General features: G+C 39.9%; 1 protein-coding gene across 2 annotated transcripts in view; it reads right to left on the bottom strand.

Moving 5' to 3' along the window:
* Positions 1–8,226, bottom strand: part of TSPAN7 (tetraspanin 7) — a 111,752-nt gene extending 103,526 nt beyond the window's left edge. The window contains exon 1 of one of the 2 annotated variants that reach the window (XM_036746133.1): positions 7,699–8,226. In XM_036746133.1, coding sequence (XP_036602028.1) covers positions 7,699–7,779 — 81 coding nt within the window. In that variant the 5' untranslated portion in view covers positions 7,780–8,226. The remainder of the gene's footprint in view (positions 1–7,698) is intronic. The other variant, XM_036746134.1, reaches the window with a different exon arrangement.
* Positions 8,227–25,327: the final 17,101 nt, after the last annotated feature.

Genomic DNA, 25,327 nt, shown 5'->3' with positions numbered 1-25,327 from the left:
AGAGGCTTAGCGGAAAGTGAAATGTTTCTCTGCTTCGCATTACTTTGATGACAAGAAACATAGAACCTTACTGCCAGAAATGAGGTGGCCAAACAATTGCTATGTTGCAAATGTCACTTTCAGCAAAAGCAGCACTCAAGACACTCTGAGAGACAGGAAAAAGGACACCTCACATAGCAAGGATGAGCCATCTTGTGAGAGGTTGACATAAGGAGTAAGTTTAAATAGCAGCAAAAACAATTTATGCATGCACCCTTCAGCCGCTTTTCTTTCTCAAAACAATTAGCATGACACACACCTCCTAGCTCATCCCAGATATCATATTTTTAAGAGACTTTGATCTGAACTTTTCAGCGGGGCTGCGTGCTGAGAACACAATTCACCTCCATTTGTTATCCAGACTAGATCAAAGCCAAACAAGCATTTCCTTGCATGGCAACCGGTACAGTAATTACTTCTACTCTCTATTGATGCTGAACTTATCTTTAAAAAATCAAAACACAACAGTTACACTCATTTGTTCTTTGAGAATCATCTGAGTTATAAAGGCTAAAAAATTACGAGCTCCATTTTTTTTAAACAGGGCAGCTGAGGCCAGGAAGATTAATAAGCAGAACATGATAAAGGTTCTGAATCACCTAAATGTGGCTCTTAATGGAAGCCTCAGCTTTCCTCACCTCAAGAAGCAATTAAGCACTCACTCCATGTGGATTAGAAGATTGTAATGTTTTTTAAAAGAATTCCATTGATCAAATCTAACATTAAGAGCTCATGTTTATGAAGCTCTTTAGAATCTGCAAAGTTCTTTCTTCAAAATAATATTATGAGCTACACAGTATACAGTATTTTACCTATTGTAGAGAAAAATCTGGGTCTCAATGAGATAAAGTAACTCACCCCCTCATAATAGAAGTGCCATATGCAATGCATTTTCCCTAGCCCATTGTAACTCCACTGCTTTTCTTGTATGCAATTTCTTCCTTATGTACTCAAAAGACTATGAAGATAATCATCAATACTTCCTTTGTTTTGTAGATAGTGCATCAGCATTTAAGTCATATTTACTCACTCTAGACAGGAAAATGAGGATATTTATACTTCTATCACTAAGCAATACCCCATCTTCTCCTTCCCATCCCCACATACCTATTCAAATAACTTGTAGCTAATGAGTCTGATGAGTAACTGTTGAGTCAAAAACTCATCAATCAATTCACAACCTTCTTGGCTGGGTCTAACAAAATCCAAATGTCTTCAACTAAAATCCTTCTAGCCTGGGAGTCCCCATCTCTTTGGCAGAAGGCCTCAACATTGAAGTGGTTATCCCTGGTTGCTACAATCCTAAGTCTAGGTCAGTTTATTTATTCAAAAAGTATTTACTGGGCATTGCTGCATGCACAAAACTGTGCCTGAGCTGTAGGAATTTTTTTTTTCACGTATAAGCTATTACTCCTACTTTCAAGGATCTTAGAAGCCAACTGGAGAAACCAGAGAATGAAGAACTATACTAAAAAGCAATGTTGTCTTAAATGCTGAGCAGTACAAACGGTAATTACAGCCAGTAGGAATTCAGAGAGGGAGAAACTGGTGTGGTCTAGGGGGATAATACAAAGTTTCCTGGGGGAAAATGGATTTAAGCTAGGAATGAAGGAAACATAGAGAAATGGCCCAAAAGTGCATCTGGATTCAAGTTCTGTCCTCCTGACATATCCTGACTGTGTGACCCCGAACCTGTCACTTAACCTCTCAATACTCTAGCGCAACTCTCTAAGAATTTAAGTGGCAGAGAAGGTGCCAGCCTATATTGGTAGAGCGTATATCCTCACCAGGGAGTTCTCTATACCAATGAAATCACAGGTCCAGTCTCTGTAAATTTGGTTTACTATTCAATAAGGCTTAGGAGGGGGGCAGTCCAACCTGAACTAATCCACTGGTCCCACCAGACTTGGTGGTAGTGGTAGAAGAAGAATGAGAACCAGAATCAACTTCATCTCACTGGGGAACTAAGGACGAGAGAGAAAGAGATGAGAAATTAATCTGAACCTCCTTAGGGTCTCTTTCAACAGATACATATATCCCCATTTATTTCTCACCCAAACTCAAAAAATGCACTGAACTCTCCGTACCAAAACCAATGCAGAATCAGTTTCCTACTTGCCTAGCTACTGTATATTTGGGTCCCTATAATACTACCTTCAACCTAAGGTTAAGAGTAACCTGTAGCTTAATCAGGCCTATCACGTTTTCTCTTGAATTCTGAGTTCTTCCTAGATTGTCTAGTTAGAACTTAGACTAGAACCACACTCATCTCTTGGATAACATCATGCTAAGAAAGTCCCTTATTCTTCCCAGGGACATGCTAAAAAGAAAATTTCTCTAACACCAGAACTCTGTTTTTTCACATTCCTTGGACTGAAAGGTTCTAACCAGAAGCATAGATTCAATGACAAAAAGTTAAGGTTTTTCGAAAAATAAAAATTTTTATCCCCCAATGCATTCAGGATTTTAGCTACATGAAGGTGGAAAACCAACCAAAAAGGAAAAGAAATCTCTCATGAAAGGGGGAACTACAAAAATCAAAGTCTTAAAAGCAGCAGAGATAAAAATTTCTGGTAAATTATATATACATAAAATATATATGCACACATATACACATAACACCAATATTTTGAGCTAGAAAGAAACAAAAATAAGGATGGACAAGTGAAAGCAAGATTTTATGTACTAATTTTCTAAGTAAATTTCAATTTTGATTTTAAAACTGGACCTTCCAAAAAGAACTATCAATTCTTCTTAAGTGAAAGGTGAGTTTGAGACATTGCATTTCAAGTTCAATGACTATTCTAATTTTTCTAAGTTTTTGTGGGACAGGAGAAATCAACTCTAATATGTCTAGGCATGGGAAATTTTACTTTAAAAACTGGCCTTAAAAATAAAACTATCTTATGTTATTAAACACAAACATTTGAACGCCTAATAGCAAAACCTTAAATATTAATCAATTAAAAAAAATCAAAAAAAATTGTTATATGTCTTTTTTTATGCAGTATATTATTTATATGAAGATTTCCACAAAACTCTTTGGATACCTTAATCTATATATTTTATCATTAATTTAACTAGTATTACCACTAAATCATAGGATTAAAAGTCATCTAGTCCATCCTTCTTCTCCAAACTTCTAGCAGTATCACCTTCAAGTCACCCCAGCCATACTGCAATCTATTTTTAAAGACCCTCCTGACTCTCAAGGATTTGAAATAAATCAGGAGAAGGTCTCATGCTAAATAAACCATACGTTCACACAAATAGGCCATTTGTTAGTCTGTAAATACAAGTTATCATTAGAATGTTTTTCCTCGAATGTAAACATCAAAACAAAAACACACAAATAAATGGTATCATGAAAAGAACACCGGCTTGGGGCTTGAGCTTAAATCAAATCCCATCTCTACTCACTTCTCTGAGCTCAACTTCTTCATCTATAAAACGAAGGGGTCTAATTTAATGGCCTCTGAGTTTCCTTCCAGCTCTAGAGCTACTACCCTAAGTTAAATAAACCATCAGCTTACATAGCATGTAAAGGAAGATATTGAAACTGAAAGACGCCTGTCACTATTTAACTTGTCTCCTTGGACACGAACATCACACAAGGATCTCCTGGTATACCCTTGTTCTTGAAAACCATTCTCACAGTCTAAGAAAATAAACGTATGCCACCTTGTCACAAAGAAGGCAGAATAAGTGAGCACAGAATTTTGATGGTACGCATCCAGATTTAAGTCACATAGAAGAGTGGTTGAATGAAAGACAAAGCTATCTACTGACACAAAATTAGCGCTAAGAAAATCATGAGTCAATTCTTGAACTATAATAACTATAAAACCATAAAAACTATAAAAGTCAAGCTAATAAACATACACACAGTATAAGATATAGTTGCCTCACCTTTTACACTCTACCCAGGTCTAGTTCCTGCTTCGCTGACACCCATGACTAAATGAGTACGTTGTATTTGTATATTGTGATGCCAGAACTGGATTACTTTAGCCAGGATTGCCCTAATTCTAGGTCTAGTACCACCTCCCAAGTCAAAAACATCTATCTATAAAGTACCATTATACTCCACACACTGTGGCAGGCCTGCACATATAAAGATTTTAAAATGTGAGGCAGGCTACTGCGCACAATGTTTCAGGGGAGAGGGAGGTGGTAGAAAATGACCTGAATGTAGATAAGAATTACACAACGTAGGGGGTGACAGGGGCAAAGAAGACATCAAAAGGCTCTTTGAAACTCTGAGAGGGAAGATAATACATTCAAACTTGAGGAATCAGAGAAAGCTTCTTGTGGGAGGGAGCACCTGAGCTGAACCTTTGAAGGAAGAGGGTTTTTGAAAGACAATGGTGAAGAAATGCATACCAGAAAGGGAGTGCAGCCTATGCAAATGTTTTCCTAAATCTTTCCAGAAATAAAAAATATCCCTATAGTAACTGACTTGAGAGGAAGCAGCAGAAGGCTACATTTTGCTCAGATCCAAAACCCCAAAGAAATGTAACAGTGGGCTCACCTCTGCCAGACCTCCTACATGAGCCTGGCACTATAAATATGCCAGATGCAGACAGCAGGTGGCCAATCACTGAAGAAAAATTCTGTTGAAGACTCAGTGTATTGAAAGCTGATCTTTTGGGACAGTGGAAGGAAAGCCAATCTGAGTAATTCCTAAATTGATCTCAATTTCCCCAATGTCACTGAGAGTCACCATATTGTTTTAATACCAAGGCGATCATTTGATCAAAACATTCCAAAAAAACACGAAGATAGAACCCATAACCAATCTTTTCACCACATTTCTCCAGGAAAAAAAGACACAAAACTCTAAAACAAGTCTTTATTAATTTTATGTTCTATCCATTTAGTCAAACCAAACCTTTCCACATAAATCTCAAATGAGAGTATCAACAAAATCATGTAAAGTCCTCTTCGCACTTATTGAAAATTTGCTGGGGGAAAGAAAACACTATTAGAAAAATCATTCATACACTCATTTTACATAGAAATACTGGAAATAACAATGATTTAGTTTAAAATAACTTTTAATTGTTTTTAGAGAGTTGAAGGTATTTAAATCAAGTTCCTAATATTTTTTGCTGTGGCTGCAGAATATTAAGTCATTCTTGATTAAAATATCTCAAAATCTTCTAGATTATACTTAAAATGTTATTTGAAATAACTTATATGACGCTAATTGGCACAGAACTGAAAGTGAGGAAGGGAAAAGGAAATAAAGATATGGAGCCAAACCGGAAAGGAATAGAAGAATTTGAGGTGGGGGGAGCACAATATATTAAGGGGAGAAGGTAGATGATTGTATGTACAGTTAAAAAAGATGGTGAAATTCTGATAGTGCTATGAGGATGTCTTTACTAACAATAATATTTTAGCATAAATTTTATTTTTCCTAAAAATAAAAAGTCACCTAAATCAATTACATCAGATCCAAACCTGAAAACAAAGCATAGAAGGGAAAAGGAAGGAGTTTTAGTAATTTTTTTTTAATTAATGCAACGCAGATAGCGGGTTGCTATGAATTTAAAACAATTAACAATTAACCTACATTTCCAGCAACTAAATAAAACGCTATTAGAGCATACCTATCAAAATTGGTCTAACATATGGTTTTATTAGTAAAATAAAACCTGTTTTTTTGCTCATCTTTCTATGCACCAATTAAGGATCCCCGCCCCCCCCCCTTATCAAACAGCTAAGAGACACTAGCCTGTGCTACCTAGATACCATTTATGTCATCGATCTAAGGAATGAGAGATTACCATTCTAGAAAGATTTGTGAATCCTGGGGCAGCCACGTTTTGTTTTTTTTTTTAAATCACAACTTATCCTCTTTCTTCTTTCCATAAATCACAAATTATTTTTTTTCCAGCTATTATAAGTGGATTGCTTCGTATCTTTGTGCACAGTCACAAACCAAAATTAGGACAAATAGGGGAGTGGGGAGGGCTGGATATTTGCTAAGCAAATCAGAGACAACATTGGCTTTTTCTGCAGTCTCGATTTACAAGGTGACTGACTGGAAGAGTGAATGACCCAGATCGCAGGAAGAAAAAGGTCGGGTTACATCTACATCCATTGATGAAACATTGGGTTTTTACATTATTAGGTAGCCAGCTTGTAGGTTTATGGCATCGAGTATGAGTGTGGGCTTTCTGCACCAGGCAAATAAGTAACGTGAAATCTTTAACTCCCACTCAGTGAGGATATTTACTCTCTCGACCTCCCCCCCCAAAAAGAGCCTCATTGCAATGTCACCTCTGCACCTGTCACACGAGCAGATTGCAATGAGATAAGACATAAGCTCTAACGAACCGCCACTGAGCCTGCCCACCTCCTGTCCCCTCCCCCCAGCAGTAATAAGCCTCAAGGGGGGTGTACCTTCCCAAAGCCAGCCCCTAGCCCCAGCACCCGGGCTTAGTCCGTGTATGACGTCACCTTTCTGCATTAAACCCTGAAACCCGGCGGCACGGAATGGACAGCGATGGATTACACCCACGACAACCGTAGCGGAGTGGAGAAGCCACCACTGTCACCAGCTGATTGGGGGCCAAGATTTATTCAACAGAAAGGAAGGAAAAGGACCGTGAAAGAGGGTGGGAGAAATGTGCTATCTGCAAAACAGGAGGGGGTAGTGAGGGGGGTTGAGATGGGGGGGCGGTCTAGGAACTGCGACCGCTTATAGTCACTGAAGATGTTCGACGTGCACCCGCAAACACTTCTCTGAAAAAGCACAATTCCCCTTCTGGGCTGGTCGGTCCTTGGTTGTCCAGGACCCAAGGTGGGCTCCGCACGGCTGGGTGTTCCCACTGGGGATTCAGGGCTCCCACCCACAGGCAGTGTAGCTCACGATGCCCCTCTCCACACACACACACACTCTCTCGCTCGCTAGCTCTCTCGCTCCCCGGGGGGTCCCCGGAGAATCGAGAATACCCGGGAATACCCAAGTCAGCTCCCTAGAAGGGTCTTCTCCGAGGAAGGAGCTCCTGCAAGGGGGGAGTCCGCTTGTCACAGGTTCATCAGGAGCAAACGCAGGGGCGGAGACGCCGGTGGGTGCCCATTACAGTCAAGTGGGGAGGGGGGACAAAATGGAACCTCGCAACTTTCTGCGGGGACCTCAATCTCATCCTCTTACTCTCCCTCCTCCCACCCCAGAAAGAGGGCAGAAAGAAACCTCGGAAATAACAGAGACCCCAAAAACATTGCACCACTGCCCACCCTCCTCGGGCTCCGACCACCTCCGCCCCTCAAGTGCCCGGACACTGGACAAGGCGGGCGTCCACGATGGCTGGTGCCGCAGAAATGCCACCCACCCCCCGCGCTGGTGCTAGAGCTGGTGCTGGAGCTGGAGCTGGTACCCGAGCTGGCGCAGCCACCCCCGCCGATGCAAGCTAGCTGCTGCAAGCTAGCTGCAAGCTCCCCCCCGCAACCCCAGTGCAACAGAAGCAGCAGCAGCCCCCGCGCGAGCGCACCGTTATCCCCCCCCTCCTCGCCCGCGCCCCCCGGCGTCTGTCCTAATCCCCAAGCCCCACATGGACTGACCGACGGACAGTCTGGGCAACCCAGTCTCCGCCCCGCCCCTTCACCTCTCCTTGAGCCCGGGGCGGGGGACGCGGCGAAGGTACTCACCCAGAAAACGAAGGAGTAGATGATGAGGAGGGTTTTGAGACAGGTTATCACGGGTTTGGTCTCCATTCTCCTCGATGCCATACTACAGAAGCTCGGGCAGCGGCTGGGCGGGCGGGAGGAGGGGAGGTGGGTGGATGGGGGTGGGAGCGAGAGAGCGAGCGCGAGAGCGCGTGTGTGGGGTGAGTGCGCGCGCGCGCCGGAGGAAGGGGGGGAGGAGGAGGAGCACGAGAGCGAGCGAGAGCCCGTGTGTACGGTGTGCGCACGCGCGCGCGCCCCGGAGGGGAGGAGGTAGGAGGGAGGAGCGCGGGCGCGAGCTCGAGGCCGCCTCTGCTGCTACTTGGCTGCTATGCCCCCGGGCTCCCGGGCTCTTGCGCTCCCCCCAACCCTCTGCAGCACGAGCGTGGCGGACGCTTACTGTCTCTGTCTCTGTGCCTCCAAAGCCACATCACCCTTCTGGGCCCGGCCCAGCACTCCGGCGGCGGCGGCAGCTGGAGCAGCTGACGCCAGACAAGCAGCCAGCTCCCTCTCAAAAATTTTCCTCCCCACTTAATAAAAAACCCCAAATAAACACAACGACCCACCAACCCTTCGGTGCCTACTGAGCATGCCCCGTCGGCTCGCTAGGAACCTGGGCACCTGTACTTGAGCTTGTCTCTGCCGGTCTCCTGCATGAATTGGTGCGGGAGGGAAGCCCAAGCGAAGGAGTGGAACGGGATGGGGGTCTTAAGTCCAGCTGCCCGCGGGCTTTGGCCGGGCCATTCAGGGACATTGCCAATGCCTTTTTGATTTACCGACCAGCCGGCAGAGGATTGGGTCATAGATATATGCTGGATTTCTGCGCGCGCGCGCGCACACACACACACACACACACACACACACACAGAGTGTCTTCTCATGCCCCCTCGTTGCACGGCACTTCTTTCTGCTGATCATCCCCGCCGAGCAGTGGGCAGACGTGATGGGCAGTGCCAAGCAGGGGTCTGATGGAAAATAGACTTTGACAGGTGGAGAGGAAGGAAAGTTGAAAGCATTGATTTGGAAGGAGAGACACAAATCTCAGTGACTCGTTATCCAGCTACAGCCTGGGAATAATAATGTAATATAATTATCATTTTAGAGAAACCAGGGGATCGGAATAAATGGCATCCTACATCCCTTCCTGCTTTAAATCCTACCCGTGTATCGAGTCCTCTCGATCACAGCGTCTCTCCAGGCTGTGATCATAATCGTAGCTGACATTTATACAACACTTTAAGGTTTGCAAAGTGCTTTTAACACATCTTATTTGATCTTCAGAAGGAGCCTGTAATGGAGGTACTGCAGGAACCCTACAAATGAAGAAACAAGTTCTGAGAGGCTGTCACGTACTGGTAGTTGTACATTTAATATAGCTGTGCTGCTTCTCTGGAAGCCCAAGCTTGGTTTATCGTTTATTGTTCTGTCATTAAAGCAACAGGAACAGTATCCAGGAAAATCTTTAAATGAGCAACGACCTACACATAAAAGACACCATTTTGTATCAGATAGCAACAAGAGAATTTGCCTGGATATAAAAGGTAGATGAGGCTAACCCGACCTGTGAGCACACTTCATATAGGGTAATCAATCGATCCCTCAAAAGATAAGTCATTTTTCTTAGCTTCTATGCACAGAGAGAATATGGTCCATAGGTTGCTCTAACCAACTGAGGAGGGGACAGAATTCATAAGATGTTGCCCTAAGTAGGAATTAACTCTTGAGGAAGCATTTTCAGGGCCTCACACTCAAATGTGAATTATATTAATAAGCTCCTTCATGAAGCTAGCTAGGAGTAAAAATAGAATGAACAAGCCTTGGAAAAGCCTGCTGCAGTCTGTTGTGGTGGTGGTGGCTATTATGGGTTATTTATCACTGAATTAGATGCAGTCTCTGCCTGGTGAGGTCACCATATAAACAGACAGGGGAAAGAGATAGTCATGTGAGGAAGATAGAAGGTTGTTTGAGGAAAAGGTGAATCATAACTAAAATGATACTGTTTCTCATCTACTAACATATAATTGGGGAGACAAACAGAAGAGCAAAAGAGAAGGTGGAAGAAGATAGGCAAATTCTACCTCCCTCCTTTCTTCTCAAGCCAAGGTGGATACCACAATCAATACAGCGGCTCTTTTGTCCATACAGAGCTCTTTTGTAATTACCAGGATAAGCTTCATGGCTGTGGTGGGTTATATTAAGATAAAGAAGAATCAAAATCTATCGGGTCTTCTTTAACAACGACAACAAAAAGCATTAAACACCTACATGTGTACAGAGCAGAATATACAGGAGACACGAAGATTTGAAGTGAAAACTTGATGGGGGAGACAGTGCCAATGAAAAAGATCTGAAAGTTTGAACTCAAGCTCAAAATGAGTAACAAAGTAACATGGCATCCAGAAGACATTATAAACTGATTGCAGTTAGAGAGGTATAATGTACAGAAAATGACAGGGGATAGGTCTACTTTATGGTGCCTCCTCAGGCTACCTCTGGGGGATTGTGTTCAATTCTGGCAACCACATTTTAGGAAGGACATTGACAAGAAAGGGTGATTAAGATGACAAAAAGCCTCAAGATTATGCTAGATGAGGATTGGTTGAAAGAACTGGGGAGGATGCACCTGGAGACAACAAGACCTAGTGATAACCATCTTCAAATGTTCAGAGATCTGTCATGGCAAAGATTAGACTTATCATATTTGTCCTCAAAGGGCAGAACTAGATTCGATTCGCAGAGATTCATATTCGGGCTTGGTGTAAGGAAAAATTTCTTAACAATTAGAGCTGTCCCAAAGTAAGGTGCCTCTTTTTTTAAGGGTGGGGGGGAAATATTGGACCTGTTACATCATCAATATGGGGAACTCCTTACATCAATTTAGATAGGCAACTTGTTACGTGATGCACTAAATGGTTAGATGACATGCCCATACTCCCATGGATAGAATGTGTTACAAGTAACATTTGAACCAAGATCTCCATTTTATCAACTGAGCAAGGGTTCTTAATCTGGAGCCCTTGAACTTTTATTTTTGTGTACATGTATATATATATATGTATATATATATATATATATATATATGTATGTATATATGTAATATATACACACATGTGTATAGATATACACTTATATGTGTGTATTATATGTGTGTATGTGTATGTATGTATAATAACTATGTTTCAACATAGTTTCATTTGTAATCCTGTGTATTTTATTTTATTCATTTTAAAACATTCCGAGAAGGGGTCCATATGCTTCACCAATCTTCACCAATCTTCACCAATCTGTGGCACACACAAAAAAGGTTAAGAATGCCTGAACTAAACCATTCTGCCTCAGATGCCCAAAAGTAAAGTGAAAACAATTTACACACACACACACACACACATACACACACACACACACACACACACACACACACATAAAATGAAAAACAACCGCCCTGTCCAACCTCACAATATTGTTGTGAGGCTCAAATGAGATAATATCTATGATAGGACTTTGTGAGATATAAAAATGTAAGATATTTTTATCATTTTAGAAAGATTTCTATCTGAAACATTTAAAAGTTTTAGTTTCGCTCTTGAAAGGGATACATACTCTGGTGTCTGGAACTCTTGGATATAAAAAATAACTTACTCCAAAAGTCATCTCTAAAACCTGAGATTTCATTCTCTGTGTATATATAGATAACCATACATGTACACTGTGGTGCATTAGAGCCAGCTCTAACTGGCTTTTGAGGGTTGATTGTTAACTTTCAGTGTAAGCATTTCCACCTCAGAAATCAGCTGACACTATAAATCAGGGCTTGACTTATTGTTTTGTTGATCGTCTAGACTTAACATAATGGAGATGTGAATGATGCCAATTAAATTTAAAAGTAAATGATATTTGTATTTCACCCTCCCAGAGCTAAATATTTACCAGCATACCTCTACATATACACATAATATTCTACGTTCATACATACAAGAATCTTTTTAGGGGCTTTAAAAAGTTATAGGGTTTTTTTTTCATTCAGACTATCTTTTGAATTTCTCAATTTTCTAAGGCAGCAGAGGGAGAATAGCAATCTATGTTGAAGTGGGCAATCTGGTTAGGCATATGATAGACTTATGAAGTAATTTCAATATTCTCCTTTTAAAATATATACCGGCATGTCCCTAAAGGGACATGAAAAAATTGCCTGAAGTTCTTTTTTTAAAATTATTATTATTCCTGCCCTGAGAAGTCATAACATAAATCTAAATGAAGGAATGTAAACCTTTTCTTATGTATATTCCCTGGAAAATAGCCCATCATCCTCTAGGTATCAAGATAATGCCACAAATAGCTTACGTTCACGCATGCGTTCGGCTAATTTTTATGAGTGGTCCTTTTCAAATTCCATGCAAAATGCAGACTCTCCTCTGGCATTCAGGGAACATGACTATTTGTGATCCTGTTATCTTTCCTCAAAAAAAAAAAAGTCTGCCCTATCTCTGATTACCATGTAGCAGGTCTGTCAACCACAGTTCTATCCAAATATTCCATAATTATGTTACATCATCTAAAGTGAAGCTTGAAGCACTTCTTTCTGCTGTCCTTCCAATTATCCTAAGACTCTTCAGCATAGCAGCTGCTGAAGCATCCTGCTGACATTTATCCCTTGCACATGTCCAGCACTAGAAAACACACATAACAGGTGCATGAATATTCATTGAGTAGGAATTTTTTATTCAAATTTGATGGTGTTTTATTATACTCACTACAGCACCTGTTATATCTACTATATTCACTACATAAAGGGATGGAGATTTGGCTTAAATGAAGCCAGTCAAGGAGATTGACACTGCCAATCACCCAGCCTCTGTGCACTGTTTCACAGATTTCATTCATTCAAAGCATGGTGTTAGTTGACTCAGTTCTGTCAGATAAACACGTCCAATATCTTCAGTAGGATTATGTCTACGCAATGATAGCAGATCTAGGGCTATAGTTTTGGTTGGGTTCGTTTGTTCATTTCTGGTATTATTTTTGTCTGTGCTTATCCAATAAATCTATGCATAGAAATAAAATTATTAGAATCCTACCTGTCTTGTTACAGTGAAATGTACATCATACGTCAAAATGTGCCAAGGCTACATAGGTGAGGCCAGATACCAATATCATTCAAGTACATGAGAGAATTGTCCCATTTAGAGCAAAAGTTAAACTAGGCTATGACAAAGTGCAAAGTTGAGCTAATCCCTGGTGAACTGGGGCTAGAAAATGAGTTACTTTGGATACTAGATGGCACAGCGGATAGAGCACTAGATCTGGAGAAGAAGGTCTGAGTTCAAATCCTGCCTCAGACACTTACTGGCTGCATGACCCTTGGCAAATCACTTAACCCCTGCTGCCTCAGTTCCCTCATCAGTAAAATGGAGATAACAATTACACATATATCCCAGGGCTGTTATGAGTATCAGCTGAGAATTTTTACTGTAAAGGACTTGCCAACCTTGAAGTGTTATATGAATGTGAGTTGTTGGTAGTAGTGGTGGTAGTGGTAGTAGTAATGAGTAGTAGATTGTAGTAGTAGTTTTATTATTATTATTTGTTATTTCAGGTCCTAAATCCTCACTTTACAGCCTAGATTATCTGTATTGATTGACTGATCCTCCCTTTGCTTTCTTTTTATTGTGCTTCACAAATGCCGAGAAATAGGTTTCATTGTGACTTCATACCTAATAAGAACCAAAGGTGCCAGGACTATACGTGCATACACATATACATACAATATATGTGTAAATTGGATTGTTGCATTCATAAGTCCTTCATATACACCCATGCTATTAACAATAGGATCATATATTAAAAGGCTGTAATTTTCCCCTAACAAGTTAATCTATAAAAGGAAATAAACACTATCACAATTGTTTCTCTTTCTCAAAGATAAACCCATTTTTGAAAAATATACCGATTACAACAAAAATCATATTAAAAATAAATTATTTTGAGTAAAGTAGCCAGGAATGTAAAGGCACCATTTTCAAATGTGGAGATGTTTACTTTGTTGTTTCTAATAAACTATAGTGGTATTTCTGACAGTGAGACTAAGCGTGATAAATTCCAGTCTAGAGGGACCTTTTTCTTTTGAGTAAAAAGCATTTTAAAAGTGGAATGATATTACAATATTGAGCTAAACTAGAAATCTCTTTCTGGCTGGGGCCACAACCAAATGCTTTTAATGTTTATTTGTTTATAAGTAAAAAGAAACCAGAAATTAAGAAAGGAAAATTTAATCAGAAATCTTGGCAAATAATAATAAAGTAATGGGCAAAAAGAATACAAAGTCATCATTTCTGTACATGATTCAGAAACTGACCTATTTGCAAAGGAGCTTATCTGCAGATGGTTAGAAGACACACTTACCCCAAATACAGGATGAGAAAAGGTTGATTTAGAGGGAATTGATTTATGAGCTACAAACTAAAAAAGTAAGTTTTAAAACTAGGTGGTGGATTAATTATAGGCAATACGTACTATATAACTTAAAGTATAAAAGTTTCATTAACTTAGTTGTTTTTGCACTCATTGTTTTTGAGTACCTGGAACATAATGAGCACATAATGAATTTGCTGACTGAATGAATTTACTAAAAAGATATTTGGTTTTTAGGGGTATTGTGTGTTTACACGTGTTTATTTTTTTTAACTAACTTAATTGTCTATAAATCCCAAATCATATTTCTCTATGCATTTAGGCAAGTCTTTTTCACAAATTTTCAAGAGCGAGGGATTTTTTTTAAACAAACTGATTAAGGAAGGCTGCAAGTATGGAAGATACTCAGTTTGGAGTCAGAAGATCTGAGTTTGAAGCTTGACCTTATAGAAGTAGTAAATCACTTAATTTTCTCTGGGTCTCAATTTTCTCATTTCTAAAATGAAGTTTGGGCTGCCCTAGATTGACTCTAAGGTACTCTAAGTCTCTAAATCAATGATTCTATGTTCCTGTGATTTCACTACATGGACCATTTATATGCTTGTGTGTTTGTGTTTGAGTATATATGAGAAAGGGATCAATCACACACACATATATGGACCAAGTCCCAATGGAATTCTAGTAACTCTCCATTATCAGTCTGGGGAGCCTCTACCCATCTCTGATACCTCACAATTGTCTTCCTAGATCTTGAGAGGTGATGGGGAATTCCTAAATACCCATGCCCAGTTGATGGAAAGAAATAAGGTAAGTAGGTGTGTCCAACCACTGCAGTGGACGGATGATCATGCCATTGCCATCTCCAGAGTCCTCTTGGAGAACATTGCTTCTTTCTTCTCTTTGACCTAGAGAAGATCAAAGTATGTGTAATCTTGTTTCCCAGTGTCTCACAAATTCTGTTTCATCAGTTTCCCCAAAGATATGAAGCATTGATACTCCCTCAATTAGAGTTGGAATTAGAGCATCCAATTACAGAAGAATAAAATTAGTAGGCTCAGTTCTCTCTCTCTCTCTCTCTCTCTCTCTCTCTCTCTCTCTCTCTCTCTCTCTCTCTCTCTCTTTCTCTCTCTCTTCATATATAGCAGAATAACAACAATAAAATTAAATTTTTCCCTCCAACTTGCTTTTAGCTATTTTTTCCTATATGAAAGCTTATATTTGGATTTTATGGTGGCTAAGAAGTAACTGAACTGTCCAGAGATTGCATACACACACATATATGTATGTATGTATATGTATGTATGCATGTATGTGTATATGTATGTATGTGTGTGTGTATATATATATATAAATAATTCTGTGTGTGTATGATTGTGGGTAAGTATAGGGAATCATCTGTCTTGTACCTGGAAAATTGTGAGGATAGAATTTCTGCTTCTTGATGATTTCACCTTTTCTTTTATTCGTTCTTTTTTTTTACCCCCACAAAATAATACTTAAATATTCACTTTAAACAAAGCACCATACTAAGTACCATGGGGTAAACAAAGGTACATATTATGTAAATTTATGAAAATCTAGACCTGTGATTTCAGTGGTTTGGGGAACTGTCAGTATGGAAATATCTTCTGTTGATAACATATTGATAACTCATTAGCAACTTATAGTCTTGATAAGTGGCATTCGTCACTGAGAGGTTAATAAATGCTTGCTAATTGATTTATGTATGTATATACACATCTTATATGTGTATATGTATGTAGATAGATAGACAGAAAGTCAGAAAGTCAGACAGACAGACAGACAGATAGATAGATAACTACAGTCTCTGTTTTCAAGTTTCAGAGGGAGGACTTGAACCTAGGTCCTCCTAACTCCAGGGTCAGCTTCTATCTACTATGTCACACTGACCCTCAAGATATATACACATATAAGTAATTCTATAGAAGATATAATCGCATTCCAGCTCACCCAGTGTTGCTACCTCCGGGTTATTCTCTACTCCTCCCTCTTCTTCAGCCTACTTATCTCATCAGCTGCCAAATTTTGTCACAAATGCCTCCATTAACAAACCATCACCATTCGGCATTCTCTTCTCTCCACTCACATGGCCGCCATGTTAGTTCAGCCTCTTAATTTGTACCCTTGCCTCCAGTCTCCCCCCACTTCAACTCATTCTCTGCACAGCTGCCAAAGTGATTTCCCTCAAGTGCATTGACCATGTTCCTTCCCTACTCTATAAACTACAGTGGTTCCCTATTCTCTCTAGAATCCAATATAAATTCCACTTTCTGGTATTGAAACACCTTTGCACAGGTAAACACCTTTGTAACAGGTACCTTTGTAAAATGTTGCTGTTGTTATTGTTTTTTCGGAGGCAGTCAGGGTTAGGTGATTTGTCCAAGGTCACACAGGTACTAAATGTCTGAGGCTGGATTTGAGCTATTTACTCTGACTCCAAGCCCGGTGCTATATCTACTATATTACCTAGCTGCCCAAACCTATAATTGATATTAGCCTTAACTACTACTACTACTACTACTACTACTACTACTACTACTACTACTACTACTACATCTATTTACATATATATGTGTGTGTGTGTGTGTGTGTGTGTGTGTATACACACACACACACACACACAAAGCAATGCTACAGTCTTTGTTTTCAGGTTTACATTCTAGTAGAGTAGGAAACATGGACACACAAAAAAAGGAACTACATATGTGATATATGCTCTGTGAATTTTACGCAGAGTAACCTGGGTCCAGTCATCTGGACCCTTATGCCTAGGCAAAGTATAGAATCCAGGAAAGTCAATGAAGAAAGCTCTTCTCTCTATTCCCAGAAGCATATGCTCCATGGAACAAAGGAAAGAGCAGAACTATATGTGTCAACATCATGAAGCCATACCATAAAAAAAGAGCTCTTGTATATTCCTAAGATTCAAATATTTCTGTTTATAAATACACCTTCCTTGAAGGTCCAAAGGAAGCAAAAGCATGGGTCTCTGGAACAAACAAAAAGAAAAAGGACTTTTTCCAGGCTCCTCCCACCTTCTCTACCCAAAATAGGCTCATACCCAGTTCAATTAGTGACTAACATAGTACTTGTCAGCAAGCTCTGTCAGTTACCATCTCTTATCCTTCCTAAAATATTTTAAATAAATCCTTTCTAGAAGCCTCAGTTCCTTTACCTATAAATGTCTCAATTTAAATGGGGGCCTATCCAGCTTCTACCCTTCTATGACCAACACCCCCCTTCCCCCAGCCCCAACACCAACCAAAAAGTAACTAAGGCAGTTTGCTAAGCAATTTCATTAATCATCAGTCTAGATTCTAGACATACAAGCAAGTATCATCCACAGTAATGCTCACCAATTCAGGTATCCCCCAGCAGTGATGAGTACAGTGCCATAGCCCTGTACATAGGTGAGGACATATTCTCCCTTTCTTTGGTTAGATTAGAGATTTCTTCAATGGGATTGTTCCCATCTTCTGTCTGCCTGATGGGATATAAAATAGAGCTCATCAGAACCAATTTTGAGAAATAATTCTATCCAGCCTTAGACACCTACTAGCTAGGTGACCTTGGGCAACACATTTAACCTTGGTGTGGCTCAGTTTCCACACCTATAAAATGGGAATAATCACAGAGTTATTGTGAGAATTAAATAAGCTAATACTTATTTTTTAAAAAAAAAAGCTTAGTGGGGGCAGAGCCAAGATGGTGGAATAAAAGCTGGGAGCTTAAGCTCTCTCCCAAACTCCTCCAAACACCTATAAAAATGACTCTAAAATTTTAGAGCATAGCGAAAGAAATTTCCAGCCCAAGACAACCTGGAAGTTCGACAGGAAAGGTTTATTGCACCGGGCTGGGAGAGGAACACAGATTAATGCTGGTTGCACAGTCAGAGACTAGTCCCCAGTGAACCTGGAGCAGGCCTCAGAGAACTGAATCACTGGCAACTGTGGTGGTTTCCAGACTTCTTGAGCCACAAATGCCAAAGACAACTTAGAAGGTCAGTAGCAAGGGTATTTCACACCTGGGTGAGAGAGGAGCATAGGTTGGGCCCCAGCTCTAGGGCAGGGAAGGTGGCAGCTGTGGCAGTGGCTTCTTTCAGAGCTCTTGGCCCACAGACAGTGGGGAGATTGAGTGGCTCATCAGAGGGGGATTGGAGGGATCTCTTTGCTGGTGCTGAGGCAGGATTCTCTTGCTTTACCTATGCTTGGATCTGGGTCACAGTCCTGGGTGATGGTCCTGGGGTGGGGAGGAGTGCTGGCATGGTAGAGCTTGTGGTAGCTATGGAGAGGGAATCCTCCTCACAGTTCCAAGGCAGAAAAGATGCTTGTGGTCACTCACAGACCAGAGCAAAGGCTAGGAGAGGAGTAAACACCTTTCCTTTTATCATACCATCTTGGAAGAACTGAAAATTTACAGGTTCCTAAAAGTATCTCTGAAAACAGCTGCAAAAAACCCCTGAAGATTGAGACAGTACACCCTCCACACTGTAAGCAGAGTCCTACCTTAATAAAGAGTTAAAAGGTCAAGTAATTGGCTGGGAAAATAGGCAAACAGCAGAAAAAAAAAACTTCAGACTATAGAATCTTACTCTGGTGATAAAGAAGATCAAAACATACAAAATCAAAAGAAGAAGACAACAAATTCAAAGTTCCTATATCCAAGGCCTCCAAGAAAAATATGGATTGGTCTCAGGCCACTGAAGAGCTTGAAAAGGATTTTGAAAATCAAGTAAGAGAAGTAGAGGAAAAATTGGGAAGAGAAATGGGAGTGATGCAAGAAAATCATGAAAAACAAGTCAATAGCTTGTGAAAGGAAACCCCCCAAAATACAGAAGAAAATAACACCTTAAAAATAGACTAACCCATATGGCAAAAGAGGTCTAAAAGCCCACTGAAGAAAATAATTCCTTAAAAATTAGAATGGAGTAAATGGAAGCTAATGACTTTATGAGGAATCAAGAAATTATGAAACAAAATCAGAAGAATGAAAAAATAGAAGATAATGTGAAATATCTCATTGGAAAACCAACTGACCTGGAAAGTAGATCCAGGAAAGATAATTCAAAAACTATCTGTCTACCTGAAAGCCATGAACAAAAAAAGAGCTTAGATACCATCTTTCAAGAAATTATAAAAGAAAACTACCAGAGGGTAAAATAAAAATTGAAAGAATCCATCAATCACCTCCTGAAAGAGATCCCAAAAGGAAAACTCCTAGGAATATTATAGCCAAATTTCAGAGTTCCCAGGTCAAGGTGAAAATATTGCAAGCAGCCAGAAAGAAACAATTCAAGTGTTGTGAAAACACAATCAGGATAACCCAAGATTTAGTAGTCTCTATGTTAAGGGATCAGAGGGGTTGGAATATAATATTCTGGAGGTTAAAGGAGCTAGGATTCAAACAAAGAATCACCTACCCAACAAAACTGAGTACAATCCTTCAGGGGAAAAAGGGATGAAATAGAGGACTTTCAAGCATTCTTGATGAAAAGACCAGAGCTGAACAGAAAATTTAACTTTCAAATACAAGATTCAAGAGAAGCATGAAAAGGTAAACAGGAATGAGAAATTATAAAGGACTTATTAATGGTAAACTGTTTATATTCCTACATGGAAAGATGGTATTTGTAACTCATGAGACCTTTCTCAGTATTAGGGTAGCTGGAAACAATATATACATACATACATACATACATACATACATACATATATATATATATATATATATATATATATAGACAAAGGACACAGGGTGAGTAGAATATGAAGGGATGATATCTAAAAAATAAAATTAAGGGGTGAGAGAGGAATATACTGGGAGAAGGAGACAGGGAGAGGTAAAATGGGGTAAATTAGCTCACATAAAAGAGGCAAGAAAAAGTTTTTACAGTGGAGGGAAAGAAAGGGGAGATGAGAGGGAATAAGTGAACCTTACTCTCAGCAGATTTGGCTTAAGGAGGGAATAACATACACACTCAATTGGATATGGAAATCTGTCTTTTCCTACATGAAAGTTGGGGGGAAGGGGATAAGAGAGGGAGAAATGATAGAAGGGAGGGCAGATTAGGAGAGGGGGTAGTCAGAAGCAAACACCTTTGAGGAGGGACAGGGTCAAAGGAGAAAATAGAATAAATGGGGGGCAGGATAGGATGGAGGGAAATATAGTCTTTCACAACATGACTATTATGGAAGTGTTTTTCATGACTATACATGTATAACCTATAATTGAATTGCTTGCCTTCTCAATGAGGGTGGGTGGGGAGGGAAGAAGGGAGAGAATTAGGAACTCAAAGTTTTAAATAGGAATGTTAAAAATTGTTTTTATATGCAGCTGGGAAGTAAGATATACAAGCGATGGGGTATAGAAATCTATCTTGCCCTACAGCAAAATAGAAGGGAAGGGGATAAGAGAAGGGTGGGGGTTTGATGGAAGGGAGGGCAGATTGGGGGAAGGGGTAATCAGAATGCACTCTGTCTTGGGGTGGGGGAGGGGAGATATGGGGAGAAAATTTGGAACTCGAAATCTTGTGGAAGTGAATGCTGAAAACTAAAAATAAATTAATTAATAAGAAAAAAATCTTAGCACAATGTCTGGCACATGGTAGGGTGCTACATAAATGCTCATATTACTATTTACTACTGTGGATATTACTGTTGTTTGTTATTGTTATTATTACATCTGTCCATTTGGGTCTTCTGTGACTTAATCCAATAACCTATTTAATCTCTTGTTTGGTTCCTGCTGACAAATCTGGGAAATACGAGGTGACCTGTTTAGGATGGGAAAAGATAAATCACATTTCAGTGGCAAAATTAAAATTCAGTTCAATTCAACAAACCCTAATTTTAAGCACCTACTTAAAATTGTGTGACCCTGGGCAAGTCACTTAACCTCTGTTTGCCTTAATCCACTTATAGTTCATTTCATTAGTTCTAATTCTTCTTCTCAAAATGACTAATGTGAAAATATGTTTAATACGAACGTGTACGTAGAGCCTATATTGTATTGCATGGCGTCTTGGGGAGGGGGTGAAGGGGCGAGAGAAGAGAAAGAGAAGGAGGGAGGGGAGGGGGACAGGAGGGGGAAGGAGAGGGAGAGGGAGAAAATTTGGAACTCAAAAGCTTGTGGAACGGAATGTTGTAAACCAAAAATAAATAAACAAATAGAAAGAAAATCAGACATAACACACTACTAACCAAGCTGTGAATCGGTCCAAGCCATTCTGGAAAGAAAGTTCAGATTACGCTTTAAAAAAGAAATGAACTAGAATTCTCATTACTAGGCACATAGGCAAAGAAGCCAAAGACAGAAAGAAATATTCTATGTATACCAATATATTAATAGTAACACTCTTTGTAGTAGCAAAGAACTGGAAACAAAGGAAATGCCCATCCAATGAGGGGGAGCGAAACAAATTGTGCTACATATGTAACCTTGACTACACTGGCCTCTGCTCCTCAAGGGCAGGTGTGTTACATTTCACCCTTCCCCCAGGGTTTCCCACCTTAAGGGGTGTGGGGGGGGGAAATCTCAAACCCTAGCTGATTATATTCTCCTAATTTATGGGGTCTCCTGCACCCTAGTTCCATTTAACCACTTAACACAATAGCTTTTACAAAACGATTATTTATTTCAAAGGTGTAGCAAGAACAAACATCCTGCATTAATTCCTCCTTACACCCTCCTAGTCTCCAGGTTAGGGAGAGGAATGAAACTCTCAGCATGGCTCAGTTCCAATGGTAGCATCAGTCCCTCCAAATTCCAAGTCCAAAACTTCCCTGGGCTTATACCAGTGCCCTGACTTCTAATGGGCTTTCCTGCTGGGCCAGGAGGAGGAAGGGAAAAGAAAGGAATCAGCATTTATAAAGCTTCTACTTTGTGCCAGGCACTGTGGTGAGTGCTTCACAAATAATTTTCCTTTGATCATCTGGTAACATCTGGCCTGGTTCCCTGCTTCCTAACAACCTGCTTACCAGGTCACCATGGCTCAGGCTCTTAGGTCCAGGGACTCCAATGCCTTAGCCTAGAACTGAAAAGGACAGATGAAGTAGAGCCAAACCCCAATTCTTAGGGCGGGGGGACCTAACAGGGAAAGGAAGAAGGTAGCCCTTCCCCCATACCCAGCTTAGTACATGGTGCTTAAGCTTTGGATGAATAGGACCTTCATCCCCTGGATGCTGCTAAAACAAAGATTGTTCAAGTCTGGTAGTTTTAAAGACACAGTCTGTTTTGGCTATGCAGCCAACAGAAAGAAGCTACTCTCAACCACTTGATAGGGGAAGGGAAGATGCTTTCTTACAGAAGCAGGTCTCTCCATCTTAGGTGATTTGGGCATGAACAAGAAAATCCTGTTCACATAGACATAATTGAATATTAATGTACTGTAAGAAATGACTATGAAGAATATAGAGAAACATGGAGAGATAGGAAATGAAGTAAATCTAAATTAACAGAACCAGGAAACCAAATTATCATGGCATTGTAAATTCATTCATTCAGCAGTCTCTTATTAAACATCTGCTATGTGCCAGGCACTGGGCTAGGTGCTCAGGATACAAAGCCCAAAATAAATCAAAAGGCCCTCAAAAAACCAAATCAGTCCCTGCCCTCAAGAAACTTAAATTTTGTTGGGGGAAGGAATATATACCTAGAAAACAAAACACAAAACAGAAACCAACACAAACCCTCAGGGGCTATGTAATTATATTGACCAAGATTTTACTTGAAGAAAAGACGAGAAAAGGCAGCTCCCTCTATTCTTGGGAATTTTGGAGGCTGATGGGTATAGATAATTGTATATATTGTGAGATTCAGCTGAAGCGTTGTTTAATCTCAGTAAACTGCTTTCTTTTCCATTTTTTCCCTCTTTGTTACAAGGAAAGGTTGTCTGGGTAGAAGAAGGAAGGAAGGATAAATTTAGAAATAAAGATGATGAAAAACCAAAAGACATTCATTTTAAAAATGAATAAATTTGTATTAATTATCCTGATTTGTTTTCTCAGGGTCAAATTTAGTCATCTTCTGGCATTCTGCTGTTTTTTCCTCCTACCACCATTTTATGGTCGAGATCTAGTTTTACCAGCTCTCAAAATCGATTAATTTATCCACAGATACTTGAAGACCACAGTTACCCATTCATGTCCCAACATGAAAAATGAAACCTGGGACACTAAGCAATCATAACTTCTGATTTCTTTCAGCTTGCTTCATAGTTTCAGATTACACTAAATTCACAAGTGAGAGGAGGTAATTTGAGATAGTGCAGTTTTGGTGGTGCTTCAAGTTACAGACGCTTTCTGCTACACATTGAAAGGGAATCTTTTCTTGCTGCTGCTGATTATCCAGTTTTAGGCCTGAGTATATATTTAAAAACCCCAGAGCATAATTATTCTTAGAATTGAAATAGCTCTTTGTATTTTCCAAGGATTTCTAAGTCGTTCATTACATAAGTCAAGGAATACCACTGTGAGCCAAGTCAATAAGTTTTCACAGGATTTAAATTGAGCTAGAAAGGATCATGGAACAAAAACCTCTTATTTTACAAATAAGAAAAACAGAGACCAGAGAGGTGAAGTTTCTAAGGTCACGTAGCTCATGCCCAGATGAAGAAAAGGAGACTTGGGAAGATAAATTATCAGAGACGAGGCTGAGTGTGTCAGGCACGTGGTGGGAAAGGTGAAAAAGTGGAGGTTGGGGTGCCAAAAATGTACCTGCTTAGGCAGCTTGGTGCACAAGACAGAGAATAGGGATGAAAGCAAGGAAAACCAGGGTTCGAGTCTTGCCTCTGGCTGCATGCTCTTGGGAAATTCTTTCCAGATTTTGCCCCAAAATAACCATTTTGCTAATTCCTCAACACATTTCAAGTCATTGGGATGAAAGCATAGAATAATTTAGGGCACACCTTAAAAAAAAGCAGGTTAACTATAGGAAGATCTCAGAGCTCTCTCTCACCTTGCTCAGTTTCCCACATCCCACAAGATACCTGCTCACCTAATTTTGTTGTTGTTCAATCATTTCAGACTCTTCATCATGCTATTTGGGGTTTTCTTGGCCAAGATACTGGAGTGGTTTGACATTTCCTTCTCCAGTTCATTTTACAGGTGAGGTAACTGAGGCAAACACGGTGAAGCGACTTGTCCCAGGATCGCACAGCTAGTAGGTTTCTGAGGAAGGATTTGAACTCATGAAGATGAGTCTTCCTGACCCCAAGTCCTGAGTTCTATCTACTATACCATCTAGCTGCCCTGTTCACCTAATTGGTATTGCTTTAAATTTTATAATTAAAGATGATTTCCCTTGGTTTAAGACTTTGTCTCTAGTTAAAAGGCAAGTACCTCTGGGAGGAATAAAACATTATGCCTTATCAGCGATTTACAATTCAGAATGAAGGAATATATCTCATCCTTCCTTTAGAGAGGTTGGAAATCTGGAGGATCAGAAAAGGAATGGAAAGAGAGACTGAGGATTTCAGCCCTTAGGAGAAAAAGTGGAAAAGTAGAGGCCATTAATAACATGCCACCTTCTTCAAGCAGCATGATAGTTCAGCAGTTCTAAAGCTTTTTTTGGTCTCAGGAGTCTTTTACATTCTAAAAAATTATCGAGGACTCCAAAGCACTGTTATGTGAGTTATATTTATCAATGTTTACTGTATTAGAAATTAAGATGGATAAATTTTAAAACACTTATTAATTCACTTAAAATAATAATAACCCATTTGTTTTATGAAAAATTACTATATTTTCCAAAATAAAAAATTGTGAGAAGAGGGGCATTGTTTTACATATTTTTGCAAATTACTTTTAATATCTAGCTTAATAGAAGACAGCTAGATTCTCATATTTGCTTCTGCATTCAATCCTTTACAATATGTTGTTTATGTAGAAGGATATGAAGAAAATCCAGCCTCACACAGATATGTAGTTGAAAAAGTTAGGATTAAAAAATGTCTTAGTATTATTATGAAAGTAGTTTTTGTCTCACAGATTTCCCTGAAAGAGTCTCTGGGACATCCAAGGGTCCTTGGACCACACAGATCGAGTGGCGGAGTCAAAGCCAGGAAGACCGATGTTTAAGTGTTGCCTTTAGCTGTGGTACTCTAGGATAGTCTCACCCTCGAAGACTTCTAGGAAATTCCCTAAAACTTTAAGTTTCCTGGAAGGTGTCAATTTGCACTGGTGGAGGG

This window comes from Trichosurus vulpecula, chromosome 2 (assembly GCF_011100635.1).
Source record: "Trichosurus vulpecula isolate mTriVul1 chromosome 2, mTriVul1.pri, whole genome shotgun sequence".
Lineage (NCBI taxonomy): Eukaryota > Metazoa > Chordata > Mammalia > Diprotodontia > Phalangeridae > Trichosurus > Trichosurus vulpecula.
The sequence above is the reverse complement of the archived record's forward strand: the minus strand, read 5'-3'. Positions and strand labels throughout refer to the sequence as shown.